At 44.2% G+C, this 24,893-nt stretch overlaps 1 protein-coding gene across 1 annotated transcript in view; it reads left to right on the forward strand.

Moving 5' to 3' along the window:
• LOC140212235 (transient receptor potential cation channel subfamily M member 1-like) overlaps window positions 1-24,893 on the forward strand; it is a 333,942-nt gene that overhangs the window by 187,993 nt on the left and 121,056 nt on the right. Inside the window, exon 6 of the mRNA XM_072282961.1 lies at window positions 23,723-23,894. Within this exon, the coding sequence (XP_072139062.1) occupies window positions 23,723-23,894 (172 nt within the window). The remainder of the gene's footprint in view (window positions 1-23,722; window positions 23,895-24,893) is intronic.

Below are 24,893 nucleotides of genomic sequence, written 5' to 3' on the forward strand. Positions count from 1 at the left end.
CCATATACACTACATCCACTGCTCTACCTTCATCAAGCCGTGCTCACTATCCCTAATCAGATTATATCTGTCCAAATGCTCATAAATCCTACCTCTCAGGATCTTCTCCAACAACTTGCCCACCACTGAAGTAAGAATCACTGGTCTATAATTTCCTGGGTTATCTCTACTCCCTTCCTTGACAAGGGAACAACATTTGCAACATTCCAATCCTCTGGTACTTCTCCCGTCCCTGTTGATGATGCAAAGATCATCGCCAGAGGCTCAGAAATCTCCTCCCTTGCTTCGGTCCCAGTGACTTACCTAACTTAATACCTTTCAAAAGATCCATTACATCCTCTTTCCTAATGTCTCTACATTCCAGTGTTTCAGTCAGCTGTAAGTCATCCCCACAATTTCTAAGCTTCTTTTCCCTGGTGAATTCTGAAGCAAGGTATTTATTAAGTACCTCTGCTACCTCCTTTTGCTCTATGCACACATTTCCACTATGGTTCTGATTGTTCCTACTCTCACACAGGTCATCCTCTTACTCTCCACATACTTGTAGAATGCCTTGGGGTTTTCCTCAGTCCTGCTCACCAAGGCCTTCTCATGGCCCCTTTTAGCTCTCCTAATTTAATTCCTAAACTCCTTCCTGGCATCCTTGTAATTTTCTAGAGCTCTAACAGTACCTAGTTTCTAGAACCTTTTGTAAGCCTTTCTTTTCTTCTTAACTAGATTTCCTATATCCTTTGTACCCCATGGTTCTTTTACCCTACCATCCTTTCCCTGCCTCATTGGAACATTTGCCACATTTCTGTGCAATTCCATGAGAACATCTGCTCCCAATTTATGTTCCCGAGTTCCTGCCGAACAGCATCATATTTCCCCCTACCCTAATAAAATGTTTTCCCAAATTGTCTGCTCCTATCCCTCTCCATTGCTATGCTGAAGGAGATAGAGTTGTGACTGCTACCTGCAAAATGCTCTCCCACTGAGAGATCTGACACCTGACCAGGTTAGTCATAGTCATAGTCATACTTTATTAATCCCGGTGGAAATTGGTTAAAAAGGTTCATTTCCCAATACCAAATCAAGTAGTCTCTCCTCTAGTTGGCTTATCTACATATTGCGTCAGGAAACCTTCCTGAACACACCTAACAAACTCCACCCCATCTAAATCCCTTGCACTAAGGAGATGCCAGTCAATATTAGGAAGGTTTAAATCTCCCATCACAAAAGCCCTGTTATTATTGTATTGTTCCAGAATCTGCCACCCTATCTGCCACTTGATGTCTCTGTTACTATTGGGGGGTCTATAAAAAACATCCAGTAGAATTATTCTAAACTCCAGCGAATACAGGCCCAGGGCCATCAAACACTCCTCATTATATGATTCTGGGAATGATTCATTCCCAGAATCATTCTTGTGAACCTCCTCTGAACCTTGTCCAATGTCAGCACATCCTTTCTTAGGTTTTCTCTCTATTTCGAAAATAGTCTTATGCTTTTATTCCTCCCACCAAAGTGCATGACCATACGTTTCACGCAGGAAAGAAGCACGGATGGTAGTTTGCCTCCCAGGTGCCAGGGTCCAGGATGTTTCTGATCGCGTCCACGATAGCCTGAAGTGGGAAGGAGAACAACCAGAGGTCACGGTACATATTGGTGCCAATGACATAGGCAGGAAAAGAGAGGAGATTCTGAAAGCAGACTACAGGGAGTTAGGAAGGAAATTGAGAAGCAGGACCACAAAGGTAGTCATCTTGGGATTACTGCCTGTACCACCCGACAATGAGTATAGGAATAGGGTGAGGTGGAGGATGAATGCGTGGCTGAGGGATTGGAGCATAGGGCAGGGATTCAGATTTCTGGATCACTGGGACCCCTTTTGGGCCAGGAGCGACCTGTACAAAAAGGATGGGTTGCACTTGAATCCCAGGGGTACCAATATCCTATTGGGGAGAGTTTACACTAGGATTGCTGGGGGGTGGGATCCAAACTGAAGATTCAGAGGAAGAGGCGGTTGGCTCACAAATAGAGAAAGCCTGGAGACAGTGCGAGAGGGAGGATAGGGGGGTGATAGAGAAGGGACGCACTCAGACCGATGGTTTGAGGTGTGTCTATTTTAATGCGAGGAGTATTATGAACAAAGCAGATGAGCTTAGAATGTGGATCAGCACTTGGAGCTATGATGTTCTGGCCATTACAGAGACTTCGATGGCTTGGGGCAGGAATGGTTACTTTGAGTGCCAGGCTTTAGATGTTTCAGAAAGGACAGGGAGGGAGTCAAAAGAGGTGGGGGCATGGCACTGCTGATCAGGGATAGTGTCATGGCTGCAGAAAAGGAGGAAGTCATGGAGGGATTGTCTGCTGAGTCTCTGTGGGTGGAAGTTAGAAACAGGAAGGGGTCAATAACTCTACTGGGTGTTTTTTATAGACCACCCAATAGTAACAGTGACATCGAGGAGCAGATAGGGAGACAGATTCTGGAAAGTTGTAATAATAACAGGGTTGTCGTGGTGGGAGATTTTAATTTCCCAGATATTGATTGGCATCTCCCTAGAATAAGGGGTTTAGATGGGGTGGAGTTTGTTAGATGTGTTCAAGAAGGTTTCTTGACACAATATGTAGATAAGCCTACAAGAGGAGAGGCTGTACTTGATCTGGTATTGGGAAATGAACCTGGTCAGGTGTCAGATCTCTCTGTGAGAGAGCATTTTGGAGAAGTAATCACAACTCTATCTCCTTTACCATAGATTTGGAAAGGGATAGGAACAGACAAGTTAGAAAAGCATTTAATTGGAGTAAGGGGAAATATGCAGCTATCAGGCAGGAACTTGGAAGCATAAATTGGGAATAGATGTTCTCAGGGAAATGTACAGAATAAATGTGGCAAATGTTCAGGGGATATTTGCGTGGAGTTCTGCATAGGTACGTTCCAATGAGACAGGGAAAGGATGGTGAGGTACAGGAACCGTGGTTTACAAAGGCTGTTGTAAATCTAGTCAAGAAGAAAAGAAGAGCTTATGAAAGGTTCAAAAAACTAGGTAATGATAGAGATCTAGAAGATTATAAGGCGAGCAGGAAGGAGCTGAAGAAAGAAATTAGGAGAGCCAGAAGGGGTCATGAGAAGGCCTTGGCGAGCAGGATTAAAGAAAACCCCAAGGCATTCTGCAAGTATGTGAAGAGCAAGAGGATAAGAAGAGAGGTTATAGGACCAATCAAGTGTGACAGTGGAAAAGTGTATGCAACCGGAGGAGATAGCAGAGGTACTTATTAAGTACTTTTCTTCAGTATTCACTACGGAAAAAGATCTTGGTGATTGTAGGGATGACTTACAGCGGACTGAAAAGCTTCAGCGTGTAGATATTAAGAAAGAGGATGTGCTGGAGCTTTTGAAAAGTATTAAGTTGGATAAGTCACCAGGACCAGACAAGGTGCACCCCAGGCTACTGTGGGAGGCAAGGGAGGAGATTGCTGATTAGAGGGTTGAGGAAGATTATTCCATTATTCAAGAGAGGTAGCAGAGATACCCCAGGAAATTACAGACCAGTGAGTCTTACTTCAGTTGATGGAGAAGATCCTGAGAGGCTGGATTTATGAATGTTTAGAGAGGCATAATATGATTAGGAATAGACAGCATGGCTTTGTGAAAGGCAGGTCGTGCTTTACGAGCCTAATTGAATTTCTTGAGGATATGACTAAACACATTGATAGAAACATAGAAAATAGGTGCAGGTGAGCCTTTCGAGCCTGCACCGCCATTTATTATGATCATGGCTGATCATCCAACTCAGAACCCCGCCCCAGCCTTCCCTCCATACCCCCTGATCCCCGTAGCCACAAGGGCCATATCTTAAATATAGCTAATGAACTGGCCTCAACTGTTTCCTGTGGCAGAGAATTCCACAGATTCACCACTTTCTGTGTGAAGAAGTTTTTCCTAATCTCGGTCCTAAAAGGCTTCCCCTTTATCCTCAAACTGTGACCCCTTGTTCTGGACTTCCCCAACATCGGGAACAATCTTCCTGCATCTAGCCTGTCCAATCCCTTTAGGATTTTATACGTTTCAATCAGATCCCCCCTCAATCTTCTAAATTCCAACGAGTACAAGCCCAGTTCATCCAGTCTTTCTTCATATGAAAGTCCTGCCATCCCAGGAATCAATCTGATGAACCTTCTTTGTACTCCCTCTATGGCAAGGATGTCTTTCCTCAGATTAGGGGACCAAAACTGCACACAATACTCCAGGTGTGGTCTCACCAAGGCCTTGTACAACTGCAGTAGTACCTCCCTGCTCCTGTACTCGAATCCTCTCGCTATAAATGCCAGCATACCATTCGCCTTTTTCACCGCCTGCTGTACCTGCATGCCCACTTTCAATGACTGGTGTATAATGACACCCAGGTCTCATTGCACCTCCCCTTTTCCTAATCGGCCACCATTCAGATAATAATCTGTTTTCCTATTTTTGCCACCAAAGTGGATAACTTCACATTTATCCACATTAAATTGCATCTGCCATGAATTTGCCCACTCACCCAACCTATCCAAGTCACTCTGCATCCTCTTAGCATCCTCCTCACAGCTAACACTGCCACCCAGCTTCGTGTCATCCGCAAACTTGGAGATGCTGCATTTAATTCCCTCATCCAAGTCATTAATATATATTGTAAACAACTGGGGTCCCAGCACTGAGCCTTGCGGTACCCCACTAGTCACCGCCTGCCATTCTGAAAAGGTCCCGTTTATTCCCACTCTTTGCTTCCTGTCTGCTAACCAATTCTCCATCCACATCAATACCTTACCCCCAATACCGTGTGCTTTAAGTTTGCACACTAATCTCCTGTGTAGGACCTTGTCAAAAGCCTTTTGAAAATCCAAATATACCACATCCACTGGTTCTCCCCTATCCACTCTACTAGTTATATCCTCAAAAAATTCTATGAGATTCGTCAGACATGATTTTCCTTTCACAAATCCATGCTGACATTGTCCGATGATTTCACCGCTTTCCAAATGTGCTGTTATCACATCTTTGATAACTGACTCCAGCAGTTTCCCCACCACCGACGTTAGGCTAACCGGTCTATAATTCCCCGGTTTCTCTCTCCCTCCTTTTTTAAAAAGTGGGGTTACATTAGCCACCCTCCAATCTTCAGGAACTAGTCCAGAATCTAACGAGTTTTGAAAAATTATCACTAATGCATCCACTATTTCGTGGGCTACTTCCTTAAGCACTCTAGGATGCAGACCATCTGGCCCTGGGGATTTATCTGCCTTCAATCCCTTCAATTTGCCTAACACCACTTCCCTACTAAAATGTATTTCGCTCAGTTCCTCCATCTCACTGGACCCTCTGTCCCCTACTATTTCTGGAAGATTATTTATGTCCTCCTTAGTGAAGACAGAACCAAAGTAATTATTCAATTGGTCTGCCATGTCCTTGCTCCCCATAATCAATTCACTTGTTTCTGTCTGTAGGGGACCTACATTTGCCTTTACCAGTCTTTTCCTTTTTACATATCTATAAAAGCTTTTACAGTCAGTTTTTATGTTCCCTGCCAGTTTTCTCTCATAATCTTTTTTCCCCTTCCTAATTAAGCCCTTTGTCCTCCTCTGCTGAACTCTGAATTTCTCCCAGTCCTCAGGTGAGCCACTTTCTCTGGCTAATTTGTATGCTTCTTCTTTGGAATTGATACTATCCTTAATTTCTCTTGTCAGCCACGGGTGCACTACCTTCCTTGATTTATTCTTTTGCCAAACTGGGATGAACAATTGTTGTAGTTCATCCAGGCAACCTTTAAATGCTTGCCATTGCATATCCACCGTCAATCCTTTAAGTGTCATTTGCCAGTCTATCTTAGCTAATTCACATCTCATACCTTCAAAGTTACCCCTCTTTAAGTTCAGAACCTTTGTTTCTGAATTAACTATGTCACTCTCCATCTTAATGAAGAATTCCACCATATTATGGTCACTCTTACCCAAGGGGCCTCTCATGACAAGATTGCTAATTAACCCTTCCTCATTGCTCAAACCCAGTCCAGAATAGCCTGCCCTCAAGTTGGTTCCTCGACATGTTGGTTCAAAAAACCATCCCGCATACATTCCAAGAAATCCTCTTCCTCAGCACCTTTACCAATTTGGTTCACCCAATCTACATGTAGATTGAAGTCACCCATTATAACTGCTGTTCCTTTATTGCACACATTTCTAATTTCCTGTTTAATACCATCTCCGACCTCACTACTACTGTTAGGTGGCCTGTACACAACTCCCACCAGCGTCTTCTGCCCCTTAGTGTTACGCAGCTCTACCCATATCGATTCCACATCTTCCCGGCTTATGTCCTTCCTTTCTATTGCGTTAATCCTTCTTTAACCAGCAATGCCACCCCACCTCCCCTTCCTTCATGTCTATCCCTCCTGAATATTGAATATCCCTGAACGTTGAGCTCCCATCCTTGGTCACCCTGGAGCCATGTCTCTGTGCTCCCAACTATATCATAATCATTAATAACAATCTGAAGGTAAAGCCGTAGATGTAGTGTATATGGATTTCAGCAAGGCATTTGATAAGGTACCCCATGCAAAGCTGATTGAGAAAGTAAGGAAGCATGGGATCCAAGGGGACATTGTTCTGTGGATCCAGAAATGGCTTGCCCACAGAAGACAAAGAGTGGTTGTAGACGGCTTTTACTCTGCATGGAGGTTGGTCACCAGTGGTGTGCGTCAGAGATCTGTTCTGGGACCCTTACTCTTTGTGATTTTTATAAATGGATGAGGAAGTGAAGGGATGGGTTAGTAAATTTGCTGATGACACAAAGTTTGGGGGTGTTTTGGATAGTGTGGAGGGCTGTCGGAGGTTACAGCGGAATATTGATGTGATGCAAAATGGGCTGAGAAGTGGCAAATGGAGTTCAACCCAGATAAGTGTGAGGTTGTTCATTTTGGTAGGTCAAATATGATGGCAGAATATAGTATTAATTTTTGCTGTGTTTTATGCCCTCTCTTTTGCTTTTATCTTGGCTTTGACTTCCTTTGTCAGTGACAGTTGTGTCATCCTGTCTTTGGAATACTCCTTCTTTGGGATGTATCTATTCTGCGCCTTCTGAATTGCTCCCAGAAACTCCAGTCAGTCAGTTCTGCCATCATCCCTACCAGTCAACTTTGGCCAGCTCCTCTCTCGTGTATCTGTAATTCCCTTTACTCCACTGTGATAATGATACATCTGACTTTAGCTTCTCCCTCTCAAACTGCAGGGTGAATTCTATTGTATTACGATCACTGCCTCTTAAGGGTTCCCTAACAGCATAAGACATAGGAGCAAAATTATGCCTTTTGGCCCATCGTGTCTGCTTTGTCATTTCATCATAATTTATACATTTTCCCTCTCAGCCCAAGTCTCCTGCCTTATCCCAGTATCCCTTAATGTCCTGACTAATCAAGAATTTATCAATGTCTGCTTAAACGTTCCTTTACCTTAAGCTCCCGAATTATAATACCCAATCTGGAACAGCCTCTCCCCTGGTGGGCTCAACCACAAGCTGTTCTAAAAAGCCATCTTGTAGGCATTCTACAAATCCTCTCTGGTCATCCGGCACTTACCTGATTTTCCCAGACTGTATGAAATCTCCCATGACTTGTAATATTGCCCTGTTGATATGCCTTTTCTGCCTCCCATTGTAATTTATAGCCCACATCCTGGTTACTATTTGGAGGCGGGTATATAACTTTCATCAAGATCTTTTTACCTCGCAATCTCTTAACTCTGCCCACAAGGATTCTACATCTTCCGATCCTATGTCACCTCTGTCTAAAGGATTTGATTTCATTTTTTTTTTACCAACAGTCATGCCAACCCCTCTGCCTACCTACCTGTCCTTTTAATATAATGTGTATCCTTGGATGATAAGCTCCCAACTATAACCTTCTTTCAGCCAGGACACAATGATGCCCACTCATCATACGCGCCAGTCTCTATCTTATTCTGTATACTGCAAGCATTCATATTTAACACCCTCACACCTGTATTCATCATCCTTTTTCATTGTGTCCTCCTGTTACACCACAAGTCATTCCACTGACTGAAATTTTGCCCTATCATTTGCTTGTCCTTCCTGAAGTCTTACTGCACAGTGCATCTAATTGTATACCAACCACCCCATCATCAGCCCTATCTCTTCAATTCCTATCCTCTTGCCAAATTAGTTTCAACCCTCCCCAACAGTTCTAGTAAACCTGCCCAGAAAGATATTGGTCCCCTTCAGGTTCAGGTGTGACCCATCCCTTTTGTACAGGGCATAATTTCCCTAGAAGAGAACTCAATGATCCAAAAATCTAAAGCCCTGCTCCTGCACCAGTTCCTCAACCACACATTCATCTACCAAATCATCCTATTCGTACCCTCACTGGCCTGTGGCACAGGCAGCAATCCAGAGATTACTATCCTGGAAATTCTGTTTTTCAGCTTTCTACCTAACTCCCTAAATTCTCCCTTCAGGACCTCTTCCCTTTTCTTACCCATGTCATTGGGGCCAATATGTTTCAAGCCTTCTGGCTACTCACCCTCTCACTTAAGAATGCTGTGGACCCGATCCAAGATGTCCTTGACCCTATCTCCTGTGAGGCAACGTGCCAGTGGGTGTCTCTTTCATGTTCACAGGATCTAGTGTCTACTCCTCCGACTATAGATTCCTCTATCACTATTGCACTCCTCTTCCCCCTCTCCTCTTCCGAGCCACAGCACCAGACTCAATGCCAGGAACCTAGTCGCTGTGCACCCCCTCCCTGGTAGGTCGTCCCTCTGTGCAATATCCAAAGTGGAGACTTAGGGGAATGACCACGGGTACACTGCACTAGCTGCCCACTTCTTTTCCCAGTCACCCAGGCTCTTGCCTCGTGCAACTTACAGATAGATAACTACCTCTCTATAGTTCTTGTCCATCATCTCCTTATTCTCCTGTATCAGCTGAGCCATCCCATATGAAGGCCAATATACTGCAGCGCCAGAAGATTGTGTCTTCTCCCTCACTTGACCCTGTCTCCCACCCCACCACATCTCACACCACATTTAGAGGAGCTTGAAAGTGGTGTGGGCTGTACTGATTCCATTTCAGCGCAGTCTTTATCCTGTACTTCTTCTTGTTCAACTAATTCCCCAGCAGAGTACATCCAACACCCTCAGAAAATGACCTGCTCAGCCTGTGTGGTTGGAGCAAACACCCCTGCATAGAAGGATGGGCGGGCGAAGGGTCAGGAGGAGCTGAAAACGGTATGGCAGGGAACTATGAGGAATAGGCCTCCCCCACCATTCAATGTAATCAGTGTTGGCTGCAACTCCTTTCTGTGCCAATTCCCTACAAATCTCAGTTTCTTCATCTTTCAAATATTTATCCATCTACATCTTAAACTATTCAATGATCTGGACTCCACCACCTTTGGGGGTGCAGAGAATTCCACAGATTCACCACCCTCTGAGAGAAGACATTTCTGTGTACCTCTGGTTTGAATGAGGTGTAATGGCATTGACAGTGTTGCGATGACTGTAGAAGTGAGGATGTTACGCTGCAGCTGTACAAGGCATTGGTGAAGCCACTTTTGGAATATCATGTTCAAATTTGGTAACACTGCTATTGGAATTATGCCATTAAGCTGGAAAGAGCACAGAGCAACTTTATGAAGATGTTGCCAGGGCTCAAGGGACTGAATACTGGAGAGAAATTGAGCACGTTGGGCCTCTTTTCAATGGCGTGTAGGAGACTGACGGTGATCTTATAGAAATGTCTAAAATAATGAGGGTCAGAGAGAGGGTGAATGTGCTTAGTCTTTCCCCAGGGTTGGGGAATCAAGAACTAAAGCAGATAAGTCACATTGTGAAATTTTTTATAAACCTGAGGGGAAACTTTCATCGAGGGAGTGGTCAGTGTATGGTATAAGCTGCCTGAGGAAGTGGTTCAGGTAGGTACATTAACAACATTTAGAAGATACTTGGACTGATACCTGGATAGGAAAGGTTTAGAAACATATGGGTCGATCGCAGGCAAATGGGATGAGCTTAGATGGAAATCTTAGTCAGCTTGGACAGGTCATGCTGAAGAGCCTTGTTCTTGTGCTGTGTGACGAGAACAAGGTGATAATGAAAAATTTGGGAATTATAGACCATAAGATATAAGAGCAGAAGTAGGCCATTTGGCCCATTGAGTCTGCTGTGCCATTCAATCATGGGCTGATCCAATTCTTCCAGTCATCCCCACTCCCCTGCCTTCACCCCATACCCTTTGATGCCCTGGCTAATCAAGAACCTATCTACCTCTGCCTTAAATACACCCAAAGACTTGGCCTCCACAGTCACTCATTGTGTTAGAAGCAGGCAAACTAATAAGAGGATTCTTAGGGATAAGATTTATGAGCATTTGAAGAAATATAGTCTTATTATGGACAGTCAGCATGGCTTTGGGGAGGGCAGGTCTTGTGTCACAAGCCTGATTCACTTTTTTTTGAGGAAATAACAAAACAGTTCAATGAAGGTAGAGTGGTGGATGTGGTGTTTAGTAATATGTTTGACAAGGTTCCCCGTGGAAGGCTCACCCAAAAAGTCAGGAGGCATGGCGTACAGGGAAACAAGAGGTGGATTCAGAATTAGCTTGCCCTCAAAAGTCAGAGGATGGTTGTAGATGGTAAGTAGAATCAGTATTTTTTTATGACTTGTAACACAATAAGGCATGAGGCCATTTGATTTTAAAAAAGAGGAAATCGGAAAGGTGAACGTTAGCTTCACTTAAGATGGGCTAATGTAACCCAGCATAATCCTTGTCATCTAATACCCTGAATATTTTCACGCCAGTGTCACAATTGTCTTCCATCACCCTCACTACGTTTACATTTGTCGTCACAATGTTCACTCCTGTGTCACACTTTTCATCCAACACCCTCACTATGTTCACACCAGTGTCACATTGCCATCCAACACCCCCTCACTATGTTCACACCAGTGTCACATTGTCATCCAACATCCCCTCTCTATGTTCACACTAGTGTCACATTGTCATCCAACACCCTCACTATGTTAATACCAGTGTCACATTGTTATCCAACACTCTCACTATGATCACACCAGTGTCACATTGTCATCCAACACCCTCACTATGTTCACACCAGTGTCACATTGTCATCCAACACCCCCTCTCTATGTTCACACCAGTGTCACATTGTCATCCAACACTCTCACTATGTTAATACCAGTGTCACATTGTCATCCAACACTCTCACTATGATCACACTAGTGTCACATTGTCATCCAACACTCTCACTATGTTCACACCAGTGTCACATTGTCATCCAACACCCCCTCACTATGTTAATACCAGTGTCACATTGTCATCCAATACTCTCACTATGTTAATACCAGTGTCACATTGTCATCCAACACCCCCTCACTATGTTCACACCAGTGTCACATTGTCATCCAACACCCCCTCTCTATGTTCACACCAGTGTCACATTGTCATCCAACACTCTCACTATGTTAATACCAGTGTCACATTGTCATCCAACACCCTTACTATGATCACACTAGTGTCACATTGTCATCCAACACTCTCACTATGTTCACACCAGTGTCACATTGTCATCCAACACCCTTACTATGATCACACCAGTGTCACATTGTCATCCAACACCCCCTCACTATGATCACACCAGTGTCACATTGTCATCCAACACTCTCACTATGTTCACACCAGTGTCACATTGTCATCTATCACCCTCACTATGTTCACACCAGTGTCATCTTGTAATTCACGCTCATTATGTTCACACCAGTGTTACGCTTGTCAGTCAACACCCTCACTATGTCATGCTTGTCGTTCAGCACCCTCACTGTGTTCAGATTTGACTGTATTCCAAATGCCATGTTCTTGCCCTTTCGCTCTGATTACCATAGTTTAGTGAATCCTCTCCATGTTGTCTTCTGTATTCACAATCCTGATATTATTAACAGAAGTTTGGAAAAATGACTTGCTGTAACCTCACCCAAATTGTTGATATAGATTGTGAACAGCTGGACCTAAGCACGGTCTGCTGACATACCCCACTCAGTACAGCTTAGCAAACAGAGGAAATCCATCTTATTCTCTCCGCTTTCTGTCCAGTTTTCAGTTCTCACTATATCTTCGCATCCACAATCTGTAACCATGTTGACTACGGCATGCAGAACTGTTTTGTAAGCCAACTGAAAATCCAATGTCCTCTGGCTCCCACTTTTCTATTGTACTGGAGCACCAGATTAGATTAACATAATTTCCTTTGCATAAATCCATGTTGACTCTGTTCAGCTCTGGATGTTTGTCGTTGCTGAGCTTGGCAAAATGCTTGCAGGCATTTCTGCTCCAATTGAGAAGCCATCATCAGTGCACAGTGGAGGGTGTTGTCTCCTCAGAAGGCCGGCTTAGATACTCCTCCGGGGTCCGAATGGATATTGGTTAGATGTTGTGATCTGGTTGGCTAGTTCAAAACACTGTGAAAGTAGAAGATTCTGATTGGCTAGCTTTGAGGGAGGTCTGTTGGAAGTGTCTGCTTCGTTGTCCAGATCCTGAGATTACTGGTCATTCATTGATTGTTGGCCTTGCTGTTTCTCTTTTCTCCATAAGGGTTCATATACATAATCAATGTCAATGTGTTTGTAGATGGATCCTTCTTTAGAGAAATATGTTTTGAGAAATTTTTGTTCTTTTCTTGTTCTTGCTTGAGTCAAGACTGGCTGTTGTCCAGTTGAAATGGTGTCACTCTTCTTCGTCATGCAATCTTGCTGTCATTTCCAAGATGTTCTTTACATATGGCAATACAATTCATTTATTCATTGTTAGTGTAAGACCATAAGACATAGAAGCAGAATCAGCCCATGGAGTTTGCTCCACCATTCCATCATGGCTGATCCCAGATCCCACTCAACCCCATACACCTGACTTCTTGCCATATCTTTCGATGTCCTGACTGATCAGGAAACAATCAACTTCTGGTTTAAGTATACGCATGGATTTGGCCTCCACTGCAGCTGTGGCAGAGCATTCCACAGATTTACTTCTCTCTACTAAAAAAATTCCTCTTTACCTCTGTTGTAAAGGGTTGCCCCTCAATTTTGAGCCTGTGCCCTCTAGTTCTGGATATGCCCACCACAGGAATCATCCTCTCCACATCCACCCTATCTAGTCCTTTCAACATTTGGTAGGTTTCAATGAGATACCCCAGCCCACCGCATTCTTCTAAATTCTGGTGAGTACAGGCCCAAAGCTGCCAAATGCTCCTCATCTGTTAGCCCCTTCTTTCCTGGAATCATCATTGTGAACCTCCTCTGGACTCTATCCAATGACAACACATCATTTGTGAGATAAGGGAATCAAAACTGTTGACAATACTCATAATTGCGTACTGACTAGTATCTTATAAAGGCTCAGCATTTTCTCCTTGTTTTTATATTCCATTCCCCTTGAAATAAATGCCAACATTGCATTTGCCTTCTTTAACACAGACTCAACATGTAAATTAATCTGCTGGGAGACTTCTAAGTATCTCTGCACTTCTGATGTTTGATACTTCTCCCCATTTAGATAATAGTTCATGAGGACACTCAGTCTTCGTTTATTGTCATTTAGAAATGCATGCATTAAAAAATGATACAACGTTCCTCCAGAATGATATCACAAGAAAACACAGGACAAGCCAAGACTAAAATTGGCAAAACCACATAATTATAACATATAGTTAAAACAGAGCAAAGCAATACCATAATTTGATAAAGAGTAGACCATGGGCACGGTAAAAATAAGTCACAAAGTCCCGATAGACTCGTCATCTCACGCAGGCGGCAGAAGGGAGGAACTCTTCCCGCCATGAACCTCCAAGCGCCGCCAACTTGCCGATCCAGCACCATTGGAAGCACCCGACCCCAGCGGACTCTGAGTCAGTCTGAAAACTTCGAGCCTCAACCAGCCCCTCTGACACAGCCTCTCCGAGCACCATCCTCTGCCAAGCACTTCGACCCCGCCCCGGCCACCAAGCAACAAGCAAAGCCGAGGACTCGGGGTCTTCTCCTCCAAAGATTCTGGTTACCATACAGTAGCAGCAGCAGCGAAGCAGGCAATCCAAAAGTTTCACCAGATGTTCCTCCGTGCTCTCACATCCATCTCCGTCAAATCAGGATTGTGCATGGCACCCTACTTGACAAATAACAGACATCACCACCAGAATGGCGGCTGTGAGCTGCGTCGCGTCGCCATCTTCCCTTCCCTTCACTATTGTTCCTTTTACCAAAATACATTATCATACATTTCCCAACGCTGTATTCCATCTGCCACCTTTTTGCCCATTCTTCCAATTTGTCTAAGACCTGCTGCAATCGCAGTGCTTTCTCAGCACTACCTACCCCTCCACCTACCTTCGTATCATCTGCAAACTTTGCCACAAAGTCATCAATTCCACCATCTTAATCATTGACAAACAATGTGAAGTGTAACGGTCCCAATACTGACCCCCTGAGGAACACCACTAGTCATCAGCAGCCAACCAGAAAAGATCCTCTTTATTCCCACTTGCTGACTCCTATCTGTCTGCCATGCCAGTACCTTTCCTGTAACAGCATATAATTTTATTTTGTTAAGCAGCCTCATGTGTGGCACCTCATCAAATGCCTTCTGAAAATCCAAGTAAATGACATCCACTGCCTCTCCTTTGCCCACGCTGCTTGTTACTTCCTCGAAGAACCTTTAACAGGTTTGTCAGGCAGGATTTCCCTTTACAGAAACCTTGCTGATTTTGACTTATTTTATCATTAGGTCTCCAAGTACCCTGAAATCTCAACCTTAATAATAGACTCCAACACTCTCCAACACTGAGATTAAACTATCTGGCCTATAATTTCCCTTCTTTTGCCTTCCTCCCTTCTTAAAGAGTAAAGTGACATTTGCAAACTTCCAGTCCTCCAGGACCTTGTCAGAATCAAATGATTCTTGAAAGATCATGACCAATGCATCCATTATCTCTTCACCAGCTTCTCTCAGAACTCTGGTATGTAGTCCATCTGGTCTAAGTAACTTATTCAACTTAAGACCTTAGAGTTTGCCCCGCACTTTTTCCTTTGTAATAGCAATGGCACTCACTCCTGCTCCCTGACACTCACGGACCTCTGGCACACTGCTAGTGTCTTCCACAGTGAAGACAGATGCAGAGTATCCATTAAGTTCATCTGCCATTTCTTTGTCCCCCATTACTACAACAACACCATCATTTTCCAGTTGTCCAATTTCAACTCTTACCCCGCACCCTTTACTCGTTAAATCACTGAAAAACATTTTGGTGTCCTGCTTTACATTATTGGTTAGTCTGCTGTCATATTTCATCTTTTCCCTTCTTATAGCTTTTTTTGGTTACTTTTTGTTGAATTTTAAAAGCTTCCCAATCATCCAACTTCCCACTCATATTTGCTGCCTTAAATGCTCTTTCCTTGGCTTTTACATAGTCCTGAACTTCCTTTGTCAGCCACAGTTGCCTAACCCTGCCATTTGACAACTACTTCTTCTGTGGGACATATTGATCCTTGTGAACTATTCCCAGAAACTTCAGCCATCTCTGCTCTGCCATCATCGCCGTCAGTATTGCTTCCAATCCACCTGGGCAAGCTCCTCTCTCATGCCTCTGTAATTCCCTTTAATTCATTGTAATACAGATACATGTGACTTGTTCTTCTCCCTCTCAAACTGCAGTATAAATTCAATCATATTATGATCACTGTCTCCTAAGGGTTCCTTATCATTAAGCTCCCTAATAAGATCTGGGTTATGACACAACACCCAATCTAAAATAGCTTTCCCCTGAGTAGCTCAAGCACACACTGCTCTAAAAAGCCATCTCGTAGGCATTCAACAAATTCCCTCTCTTGTGATCCAACACCAACCTGATTTTTCCAATCATCTTGCATATTGAAGTCCCCCATTACAATTGTGTCATTACCCTTATTACATGCCTTTTCCAGCTCCCCTTGCAATCTCAGCCCCACATCTCGGCTGCTGTTTGGAGGCCTATATATGATTCCCATAATGGCTTTACCTTTGTAATTTCTTAACTCCACCCACAGATTCAACATTCTCTGTCCCTTTGTCACCTCTTTCTAAAGATGTAGTTCCATCTCTCTACCAACAGAGCCACACCACTGCTTATGCCTTCCTGCCTGTCCTTTCAATACAAAGTATACCCTTCGATTTAAGCTCCCAACTATGGCCTTCTTTCAGCCACGACTCAGTGATACCCACAATGTCATACCGACCAATCTCTAATTGTGCCACAAATTTGTCCACCTTATTCCAAATGCTATACACATTTAAATTCAATATCTTCAGTCCTGCATTTATCGCCCTTTTGAATATTGCCTCTGTGGATGATTTAACTCTTTGCTCTGTCTGCATTTGTACCCAGTCATTGGCTTGTCCTTCCTTACATTCATGTTACACCCATCATCTACTTGTAAACCAGCTGGCTCATCCTCAGCTCTGTCTTCCTGGTTCCCATCCCCCTGCCATATTAGTTTTAACCACTCCCAACAACTCTAGTAAACCTGCCTGCAAGAATATTGCTCCCCCTTGGATTCAAGTGCAACCAATCCCTTTGGTACAGGTCCCACCTGCCCCAGAAGAGATCCCAATTACCCAGAAATCTGAATCCCTGACCCTGCTCCAATTCTTCAGCCACACATTTATCCTCCACCTCGTTCCCTCCCTATCCTCACTGTTGAGTGGCATAGGCATCAATCCCAAGATTACTGCCCTTGAAGTCCTGTTTCTCAGCTTTCTTCCTAACTCCCTGTATTCTGTTTTCTGCACCTCCTCCATTTTTCTACCTACATTGTTGGTACCAATATGTACCACAACTTCTGCCTGCGCATCCTCCCTTTTCAGGATATTGTGGACGTGTCCAGAAACATCTCAGACCCCAGTACCTGGGAGACAAACTACCATCTATGTTTCTTTTTTGTATCCACAGAATTGCCTATCTGTGCCCTGACTATCAAGCCTCCTATAGTCATAGTCGTACTTTGAGTAGTTTGAGTACTGTTGGGGGAGACAGCTTACCCGGAGGAAGCGACAGTGGCCGTGCCTCCGGCACAGAATCTGGCCCTGTAGCTCAGAAGGGTAGGGGAAAGGAAGAGGAGGGCAGTTGTGATAGGGGACTCGATAGGAAGGGGGTCAGATAGGCGATTCTGTGGACGCAGTCCAGAGACTCGGATGGTAGTTTGCCTCCCTGGTGCCAGGGTCCGGGATATTTCTGATCGTGTTCAAGATATCCTGAAGTGGGAGGGTGAGGAGCCAGAGGTCGTGGTACATATAGGTACCAATGACATAGGTAGGAAAAGGGATGAGGTCCTGAAAGGAGAATATAGGGAGCTAGGAAGGGAGTTGAGAAAAAGGACTGCAAAGGTAGTAATCTCGGGATTACTGCCTGTGCCACGCGACGGTGAGAGTAGGAATGCGATAAGGTGGAGGATAAATGCGTGGCTGAGGGATTGGAGCAGGGGGCAGGGATTCAAGTTTTTGGATCATTGGGACCTCTTTTGGCGCAGGCGTGACCTGTACAAAAAGGACGGGTTACACTTGAATCCTAGGGGGACCAATATCCTGGCAGGGAGATTAGTGAGGGTTACTGAGGTGACTTTAAACTAGAATGGTTGGGGGGTGGGAATCAAATTAAAGAGGCTAGGCGAGAGGAGGTTAGTTCACAACAGGGGGATGGGAACCAGTGCAGAGAGACAGAGGGGTGTAAAGTGAGGGTAGAAGCAAAATGCAGTAAGGTGAAAAGTAAAAGTGGCAGGCCGACAAATCCAGGGCAAGCATCAAAAAGGGCCACTTTTCAACATAATTGTATAAGGGCTAAGAGAGTTGTAAAAGAGCGCCTGAAGGCTTTGTGTGTCAATGCAAGGAGCATTCGTAACAAGGTGGATGAATTGAAAGTGCAGATTGTTATTAATGATTATGATATAGTTGGGAGCACAGAGACATGGCTCCAGGGTGACCAAGGATAGAAGCTCAATGTTCAGGGATATTCAATATTCAGGAGGGATAGACATGAAAGAAAAGGAGGTGGGGTGGCATTGCTGGTTAAAGATGAGATTAGCGCAATAGAAAGGAAGGACATAAGCCGGGAAGATGTGGAATCGATAGGGGTAGAGCTGCATAACACTAAGGGGCAGAAAACGCTGGTGGGAGTTGTGTACAGGCCACCTAACAGTAGTAGTGAGGTCGGAGATGGTATTAAACAGGAAATTAGAAATGTGTGCAATAAAGGAACAGCAGTTATAATGGGTGACTTCAATCTACATGTAGATTGGGTGAACCAAATTGGTAAAGGTGCTGAGGAAGAGGATTTCTTGGAATGTATGCGGGATGGTTTTTTGAACCAACATGTCGAGGAACCAACTACAGAGCAGGCTATTCTAGACTGGGTATTGAGCAATGAGGAAGGGTTAATTAGCAATCTTGTCGTGAGAGGCCCCTTGGGTAAGAGTGACCATAATATGGTGGAATTCTTCATTAAGATGGAGAGTGACATAGTTAATTCAGAAACAAAGGTTCTGAACTTAAAGAGGGGTAACTTTGAAGGTATGAGATGTGAATTAGCTAAGATAGACTGGCAAATGACACTTAAAGGATTGACGGTGGATATGCAATGGCAAGCATTTAAAGATTGCATGAATGAACTACAACAATTGTTCATCCCAGTTTGGCAAAAGAATAAATCAAGGAAGGTAGTGCACCCATGGCTGACAAGAGAAATTAAGGATAGTATCAATTCCAAAGAAGAAGCATACAAATTAGCCAGACAAAATGGCTCACCTGAGGACTGGGAGAAATTCAGAGTTCAGCAGAGGAGGACAAAGGGCTTAATTAGGAAGGGGAAAAAAGATTATGAGAGAAAACTGGCAGGGAACATAAAAACTGACTGTAAGGTCCCCTACAGACAGAAACAGGTGAACTGATTATGGGGAGCAAGGACATGGCAGACCAATTGAATAATTACTTTGGTTCTGTCTTCACTAAGGAGGACATAAATAATCTTCCAGAAATAGTAGGGGACAGAGGATCCAGTGAGATGGAGGAACTGAGTGAAATACATGTTAGTAGGGAAGTGGTGTTAGGTAAATTGAAGGGATTAAAGGCAGATAAATCCCCAGGGCCAGATGGTCTGCATCCCAGAGTGCTTAAGGAAGTAGCCCAAGAAATAGTGGATGCATTAGTGATAATTTTTCAAAACTCGTTAGATTCTGGACTAGTTCCTGAGGATTGGAGGGTGGCTAATGTAACCCCTCTTTTTAAAAAATGAGGGAGAGAGAAACCCGGGAATTATAGACCGGTTAGCCTAACGTCGGTGTTGGGGAAACTGCTGGAGTCAGTTATCAAAGATGTGATAACAGCACATTTGGAATGCGGTGAAATGATCGGACAAAGTCAGCATAGATTTGTGAAAGGAAAATCATGTCTGACGAATCTCATAGAATTTTTTGAGGATGTAACTAGTAGAGTGGATAGGGGAGAACCAGTGGATGTGCTATATTTGGATTTTCAAAAGGCTTTTGACAAGGTCCCACACAGGAGATTAGTGTGCAAACTTAAAGCACACGGTATTGGGGGTAAGGTATTGATGTGGATAGAGAATTGGTTAGCAGACAGGAAGCAAAGAGTGGGAATAAACGGGACCTTTTCAGAATGGCAGGCAGTGACTAGTGGGGTACCGCAAGGCTCAGTGCTGGGACCCCAGTTGTTTACAATATATATTAATGACTTGGATGAGGGAATTAAATGCAGCATCTCCAAGTTTGCGGATGACACGAAGCTGGGCGGCAGTGTTAGCTGTGAGGAGGATGCTAAGAGGATGCAGGGTGACTTGGATGGGTTGGGTGAGTGGGCAAATTCATGGCAGATGCAATTTAATGTGGATAAATGTGAAGTTATCCACTTTGGTGGCAAAAATAGGAAAACAGATTATTATCTGAATGGTGGCCGATTAGGAAAAGGGGAGGTGCAACGAGACCTGGGTGTCATTATACACCAGTCATTGAAAGTGGGCATGCAGGTACAGCAGGCGGTGAAAAAGGCGAATGGTATGCTGGCATTTATAGCGAGAGGATTCGAGTACAGGAGCAGGGAGGTACTACTGCAGTTGTACTAGGCCTTGGTGAGACCACACCTGGAGTATTGTGTGCAGTTTTGGTCCCCTAATCTGAGGAAAGACATCCTTGCCATAGAGGGAGTACAAAGAAGGTTCATCAGATTGATTCCTGGGATGGCAGGACTTTCATATGAAGAAAGACTGGATGAACTGGGCTTGTACTCGTTGGAATTTAGAAGATTGAGGGGGGATCTGATTGAAACGTATAAAATCCTAAAGGGATTGGACAGGCTAGATGCAGGAAGATTGTTCCCGATGTTGGGGAAGTCCAGAATGAGGGGTCACAGTTTGAGGATAAGGGGGAAGCCTTTTAGGACTGAGATTAGGAAAAACTTCTTCACACAGAGAGTGGTGAATCTGTGGAATTCTCTGCCACAGGAAACAGTTGAGGCCAGTTCATTGGCTATATTTAAGAGGGAGTTAGATATGGCCCTTGTGGCTAAAGGGATCGGGGGTATGGAGGGAAGGCTGGGGCGGGGTTCTGAGTTGGATGATCAGCCCTGATCATAATAAATGGTGGTGCAGGCTCGAAGGGCCAAATGACCTACTCCTGCACCTATTTTCTATGTTTCTATGTTTCCCCCTATAACTACTACCATACTCTTCAGTCCCCTACCCCTCTGAGCCACAGGGCCAGAGTCATCCCCCCTAACAGTACTCAAAATGGAGTACATATTGTTGAAGGGGACGGCCACAGGTGTGCTCTCCACTACTGACACTTCTCCCTTCTCTCTCCTGACAGTCACCCATTTATCTGTCTGCTGTAGCTTTGGTGTGACCACCTCCCTATAGCTCCTGCCTATCACTGCCTCACTTTCCCTAGTTTTATATTTAAAGTTATGACCTTGAGGCACCTTTAGATGAAGCTTCTTTGATATCCGTTTTGTTGAAAGGTCTGGAAGAGGCGCTTTTCTTCTTCCAGTCCTGTATGTGTGGTGTTGTAATGGGACAATCCTCTTGACAAAATTTTCAAGCAGCTTTGTTTCTGAAACTTTGAGTGATTGCTACTGAAGTTCAGCATTTGATTGGTGTGTGTTGCTTTCCTGTTGACTGACGTCTGTAATTGACCAGCAGTAGTTCTCTTGATAAGAACATCCAAGAATGCAAGCTGACTTGCCTTTTCAATTTCCATTATGACCTTGATGTCATTAAAGACATTATTTAGCAGTCGATGTGTTCTTTGTACATCATTTCCCTTGATAATCACAAAGTTGTTGTCCACATAGTGCACCCAGAGTTTGGATTTGATTTCTGGTATTGTTGCATCTTCTAATTTCTGCATTACGACTTCAGCAACTAGGCCAGAGACAGAAGATTCCACTGGTGCACCTTTCATCTGTTCATCAATTTCTCCATCAGTCTTGATAAGCACAGACTGAGAAGTTCACAAATGCCTTCCTCATGATTGTTCTCTATTGAAACAGTCTGCAACTGGTTCTCATGCAAATTTCAAATTGACAGACGTACACAGTGATGTGACATCGAAGGAAACCATTGTCTCCTCATCCTCCATTCATATATTCTTGAGCTTCTTCAGAAATTGTTGAGCATTGTTGGTTGAGTATTGGGAACCAGCTATCAAATGTTTCAGCTGTCGCCCCATTTCCTTTGAAAGTGTCTCAAGGTCGTAACCCAAAACATACAAACTACACGAACAATGAGTAAACGAATTGTACTGCAGTACATAAAGAACGGCTTGGAAATGACAGCAACACAACATCACAAACCAACTGCAACTTTGAGGAGGAACCTATCAAAACCCAAAGAGCAACAAAGTGTGACTGATAGATGCACAAAATCCAATGTAGTGTCTGCAATAAGGACTACATTGGTCAAACAGGAAGAAAACAATTGATCAGGTTACACAAGCACTGGTTAGTGAACAGAAGGCACAATCCACTCTTGTTAGTATCATCTCATGAAGACAAAGATGAGGTTAACATATGAGGAGTATTTTGGCAGCTTTGCGCCTGTACTCACTGAAATTTAGAAGAATGCAGGGGGATCTCATTGAAACCTAGCAAATGTTGAAAAGACTAGATGGGGTGGATATAGAGAGGATGTTTCCTATGGTGGGGAAACTAAAGGGCACAGCCTCAGGGGCAATCTTTTAGAACAGAGGTAAGGAGGATGTTTTTTTAACCAGAGAGTAGTGAACCTGTGGAATATTCTGCCACAGACTGCAGTGGAGGCCAAGTCTGTGGGTATACTTAAGGCAGAAATTGATCGTTTCCTGATCGGTCAGGGCATCAAAGGATATGGCGAGGATATGGATATGGTGTATGGGGTTGAGTTGGATCTGGGGTCAGCCATGATGGAATGGCAGAGCAGACTCAATGGGTTGAATGGCCTAATTCTGGTCCTATGTCTTATGGTCTTATGGAAGAAGGACTCCATTTCAACAGGACAACAGCCAGAGTCTTGACTCAATGAAGAATGAGAATTTCTCGAAGTGTGGTCCTCTACAGAAGGACCTATCAACAAACACATCAACATTGATCTGGGAAATTAACCCTTATGGAGGAAAGAGAAACAGCAAGGTCAACAATCAACGAATCACCGGTAATCTCAGGATCTGGACAGCGACGAAACTCCCTCGAAGCTAGTCAATCAGAATCTTCTACTGTTCACAATGTTTTGAACCAGCCAACCAGACACGACATCTAACCGACCCCTGAGGAGTATATAAACCAAGCTCGGTGATCAACCAAACTTCCAAATGGTCAACCCAAGTGACCAATATTCCACAATCTGTTCAGCTCTGTTATTCTGTTCAAGATATTTTGTGTTATATATTGAGGTGAGCTATGTCTGAGGATCTTGAGTGATAAGGATGTGGGTGGGATAAGCGAGTATATAAATCATTTTGACAAGGCAAATGGACTGATGACAGGAGGGGCCCTGGGCTGACCACCAGCAGCTGGGCAGGGAGCGGGGGTTGTGTGGGGGAGCTTGAAATAACAAGCAGTGGGGTTGGTGGTTGGGAGTAGGGGTGTGGGGTATGAGGGGCAGCTTGAGGGTAATGAACAGAGGGAGGGATCTGTTGGGGTTAGGGGAGGAATGACTTATTTGTTGGCTGTCTGACAGAATCAGCTTTACAGTTTACAGAGTGCAGGGATGAGAGGAAGAAGTAATTCTCCAATTGATCCAGTTGGAGGGGGTGGCTGCTTCTTTCCAAGGTTGGTGAAATTCTCGCTCACCAGAGAAAGTTAATTATCACGTGAGAACCCAGAGCCAGGAGCTGGAGACTGGTCACTGTCTCAGACTCCAGCCACTTGGTTGGGCTCTGATCATTGAGAACAGGGGTTCATGGGGAGCAGGTGGAAAATGGTCATAGAGCTGTCAGGAATCTTTATTGTTTGGGATAACCAAGAGATCAGGACACTGGGTATCAGTCATGGCAGTCACAAAGTAGGGGTTAAAGGTTGCCTGAGAGGTGAGGGGTTACAGTGAGTTGGGTCATGGTTCACATATCAGGGTTTGGTCACTGACAGCTAAGATGCCACTGATGTTTATTTTTGTTCCAGGTCACCAGACCTTATCAAACGATGTCAAACCCTCTGAGCAAGCTGACTGTGCTGAGCAGCACCCACTCCCACTTCATCCTGGCCGATAATGGTACGCTGGGCAAGTACGGAGCGGAAGTCAGGCTCCGGCGACAGCTGGAGAAACATGTTTCCCTGCAGAAAATCAACACACGTAAGGAAGTTTGTAGCACAGAGCGCGCTGGGCAGGGTGTGGGCTATACTGCAGCAAACTCCCCATCAGTCTGTGACCTGTGGGTTTCCCTTTCTCGTCCTGTGCCCGGGAATATGAAAAGGCAGTGAAGGGAAAGGATCACTGAGCTGTCATCAGCTCAACCTTCCTTTTGAGCCATGCAATCACATTCTTGACTAGAGTGGTACCTGACTGCAGTGGTGTTAGCAAATTTACTGAATCATCAATTTGAGGTTTTTATTTTCAACACTATACTTGTATGCAGTAAACACAATTAGCCCTCATCTTCTGCTCGTTCTTTGTACCAGAAAACCAATCCTTTGAAAGTGGTGACAGAGGATTGGAAGATGTAGAATCTTTTTGGGTAGCATTAAGAAATGTAAGGGAAAATAGACTAATGGGAGCTGCAGTGCCAATCAAAACTATTAAGTCCCCTTGAAGTTTTCATGTTTTATTGGTTTACAACATTGAATCATAGTGGATTTAATTTGGATTTTGGACACCGATCAACATAAAAACATAGAAGTATAGAAAGCCTACAGCACAGTACAAGCCCTTCGGCCCACAATGCTGTGCCGAATGTGTACTTACTTTAGAAATTACCCAGGGTTACCCATGGCCCTCTATTTTTCTAAGCTCCATGTACCTATCCAGGAGCCTCTTTCAAAGATAGATAGATAGATATACTTTATTGATCCCGAGGGAAATTTGGTTTCGTTACAGCCGCACCAACCAAGAATAGAGCATAAATATAGCAATACAAAAACCACAACAATCAACAGCAAAATGCAAACTATGCCAAATGGAAAATAAGTCCAGGACCAGTCTATTGGCTCAGGGTGTCTGACCCTCCACGGGAGGAGCTGCACGTTCGATGGCCACAGGCAAGAATGACCTCCCGTGCCGCCAAGTGTTGTATCACGGTGGAATGTGGCCGAAGTCCAACAGTAAAAAGTTCAATATCCAGTCTGCAAACACGTT

This window comes from Mobula birostris, chromosome 18, assembly GCF_030028105.1.
Source record: "Mobula birostris isolate sMobBir1 chromosome 18, sMobBir1.hap1, whole genome shotgun sequence".
NCBI lineage: Eukaryota > Metazoa > Chordata > Chondrichthyes > Myliobatiformes > Myliobatidae > Mobula > Mobula birostris.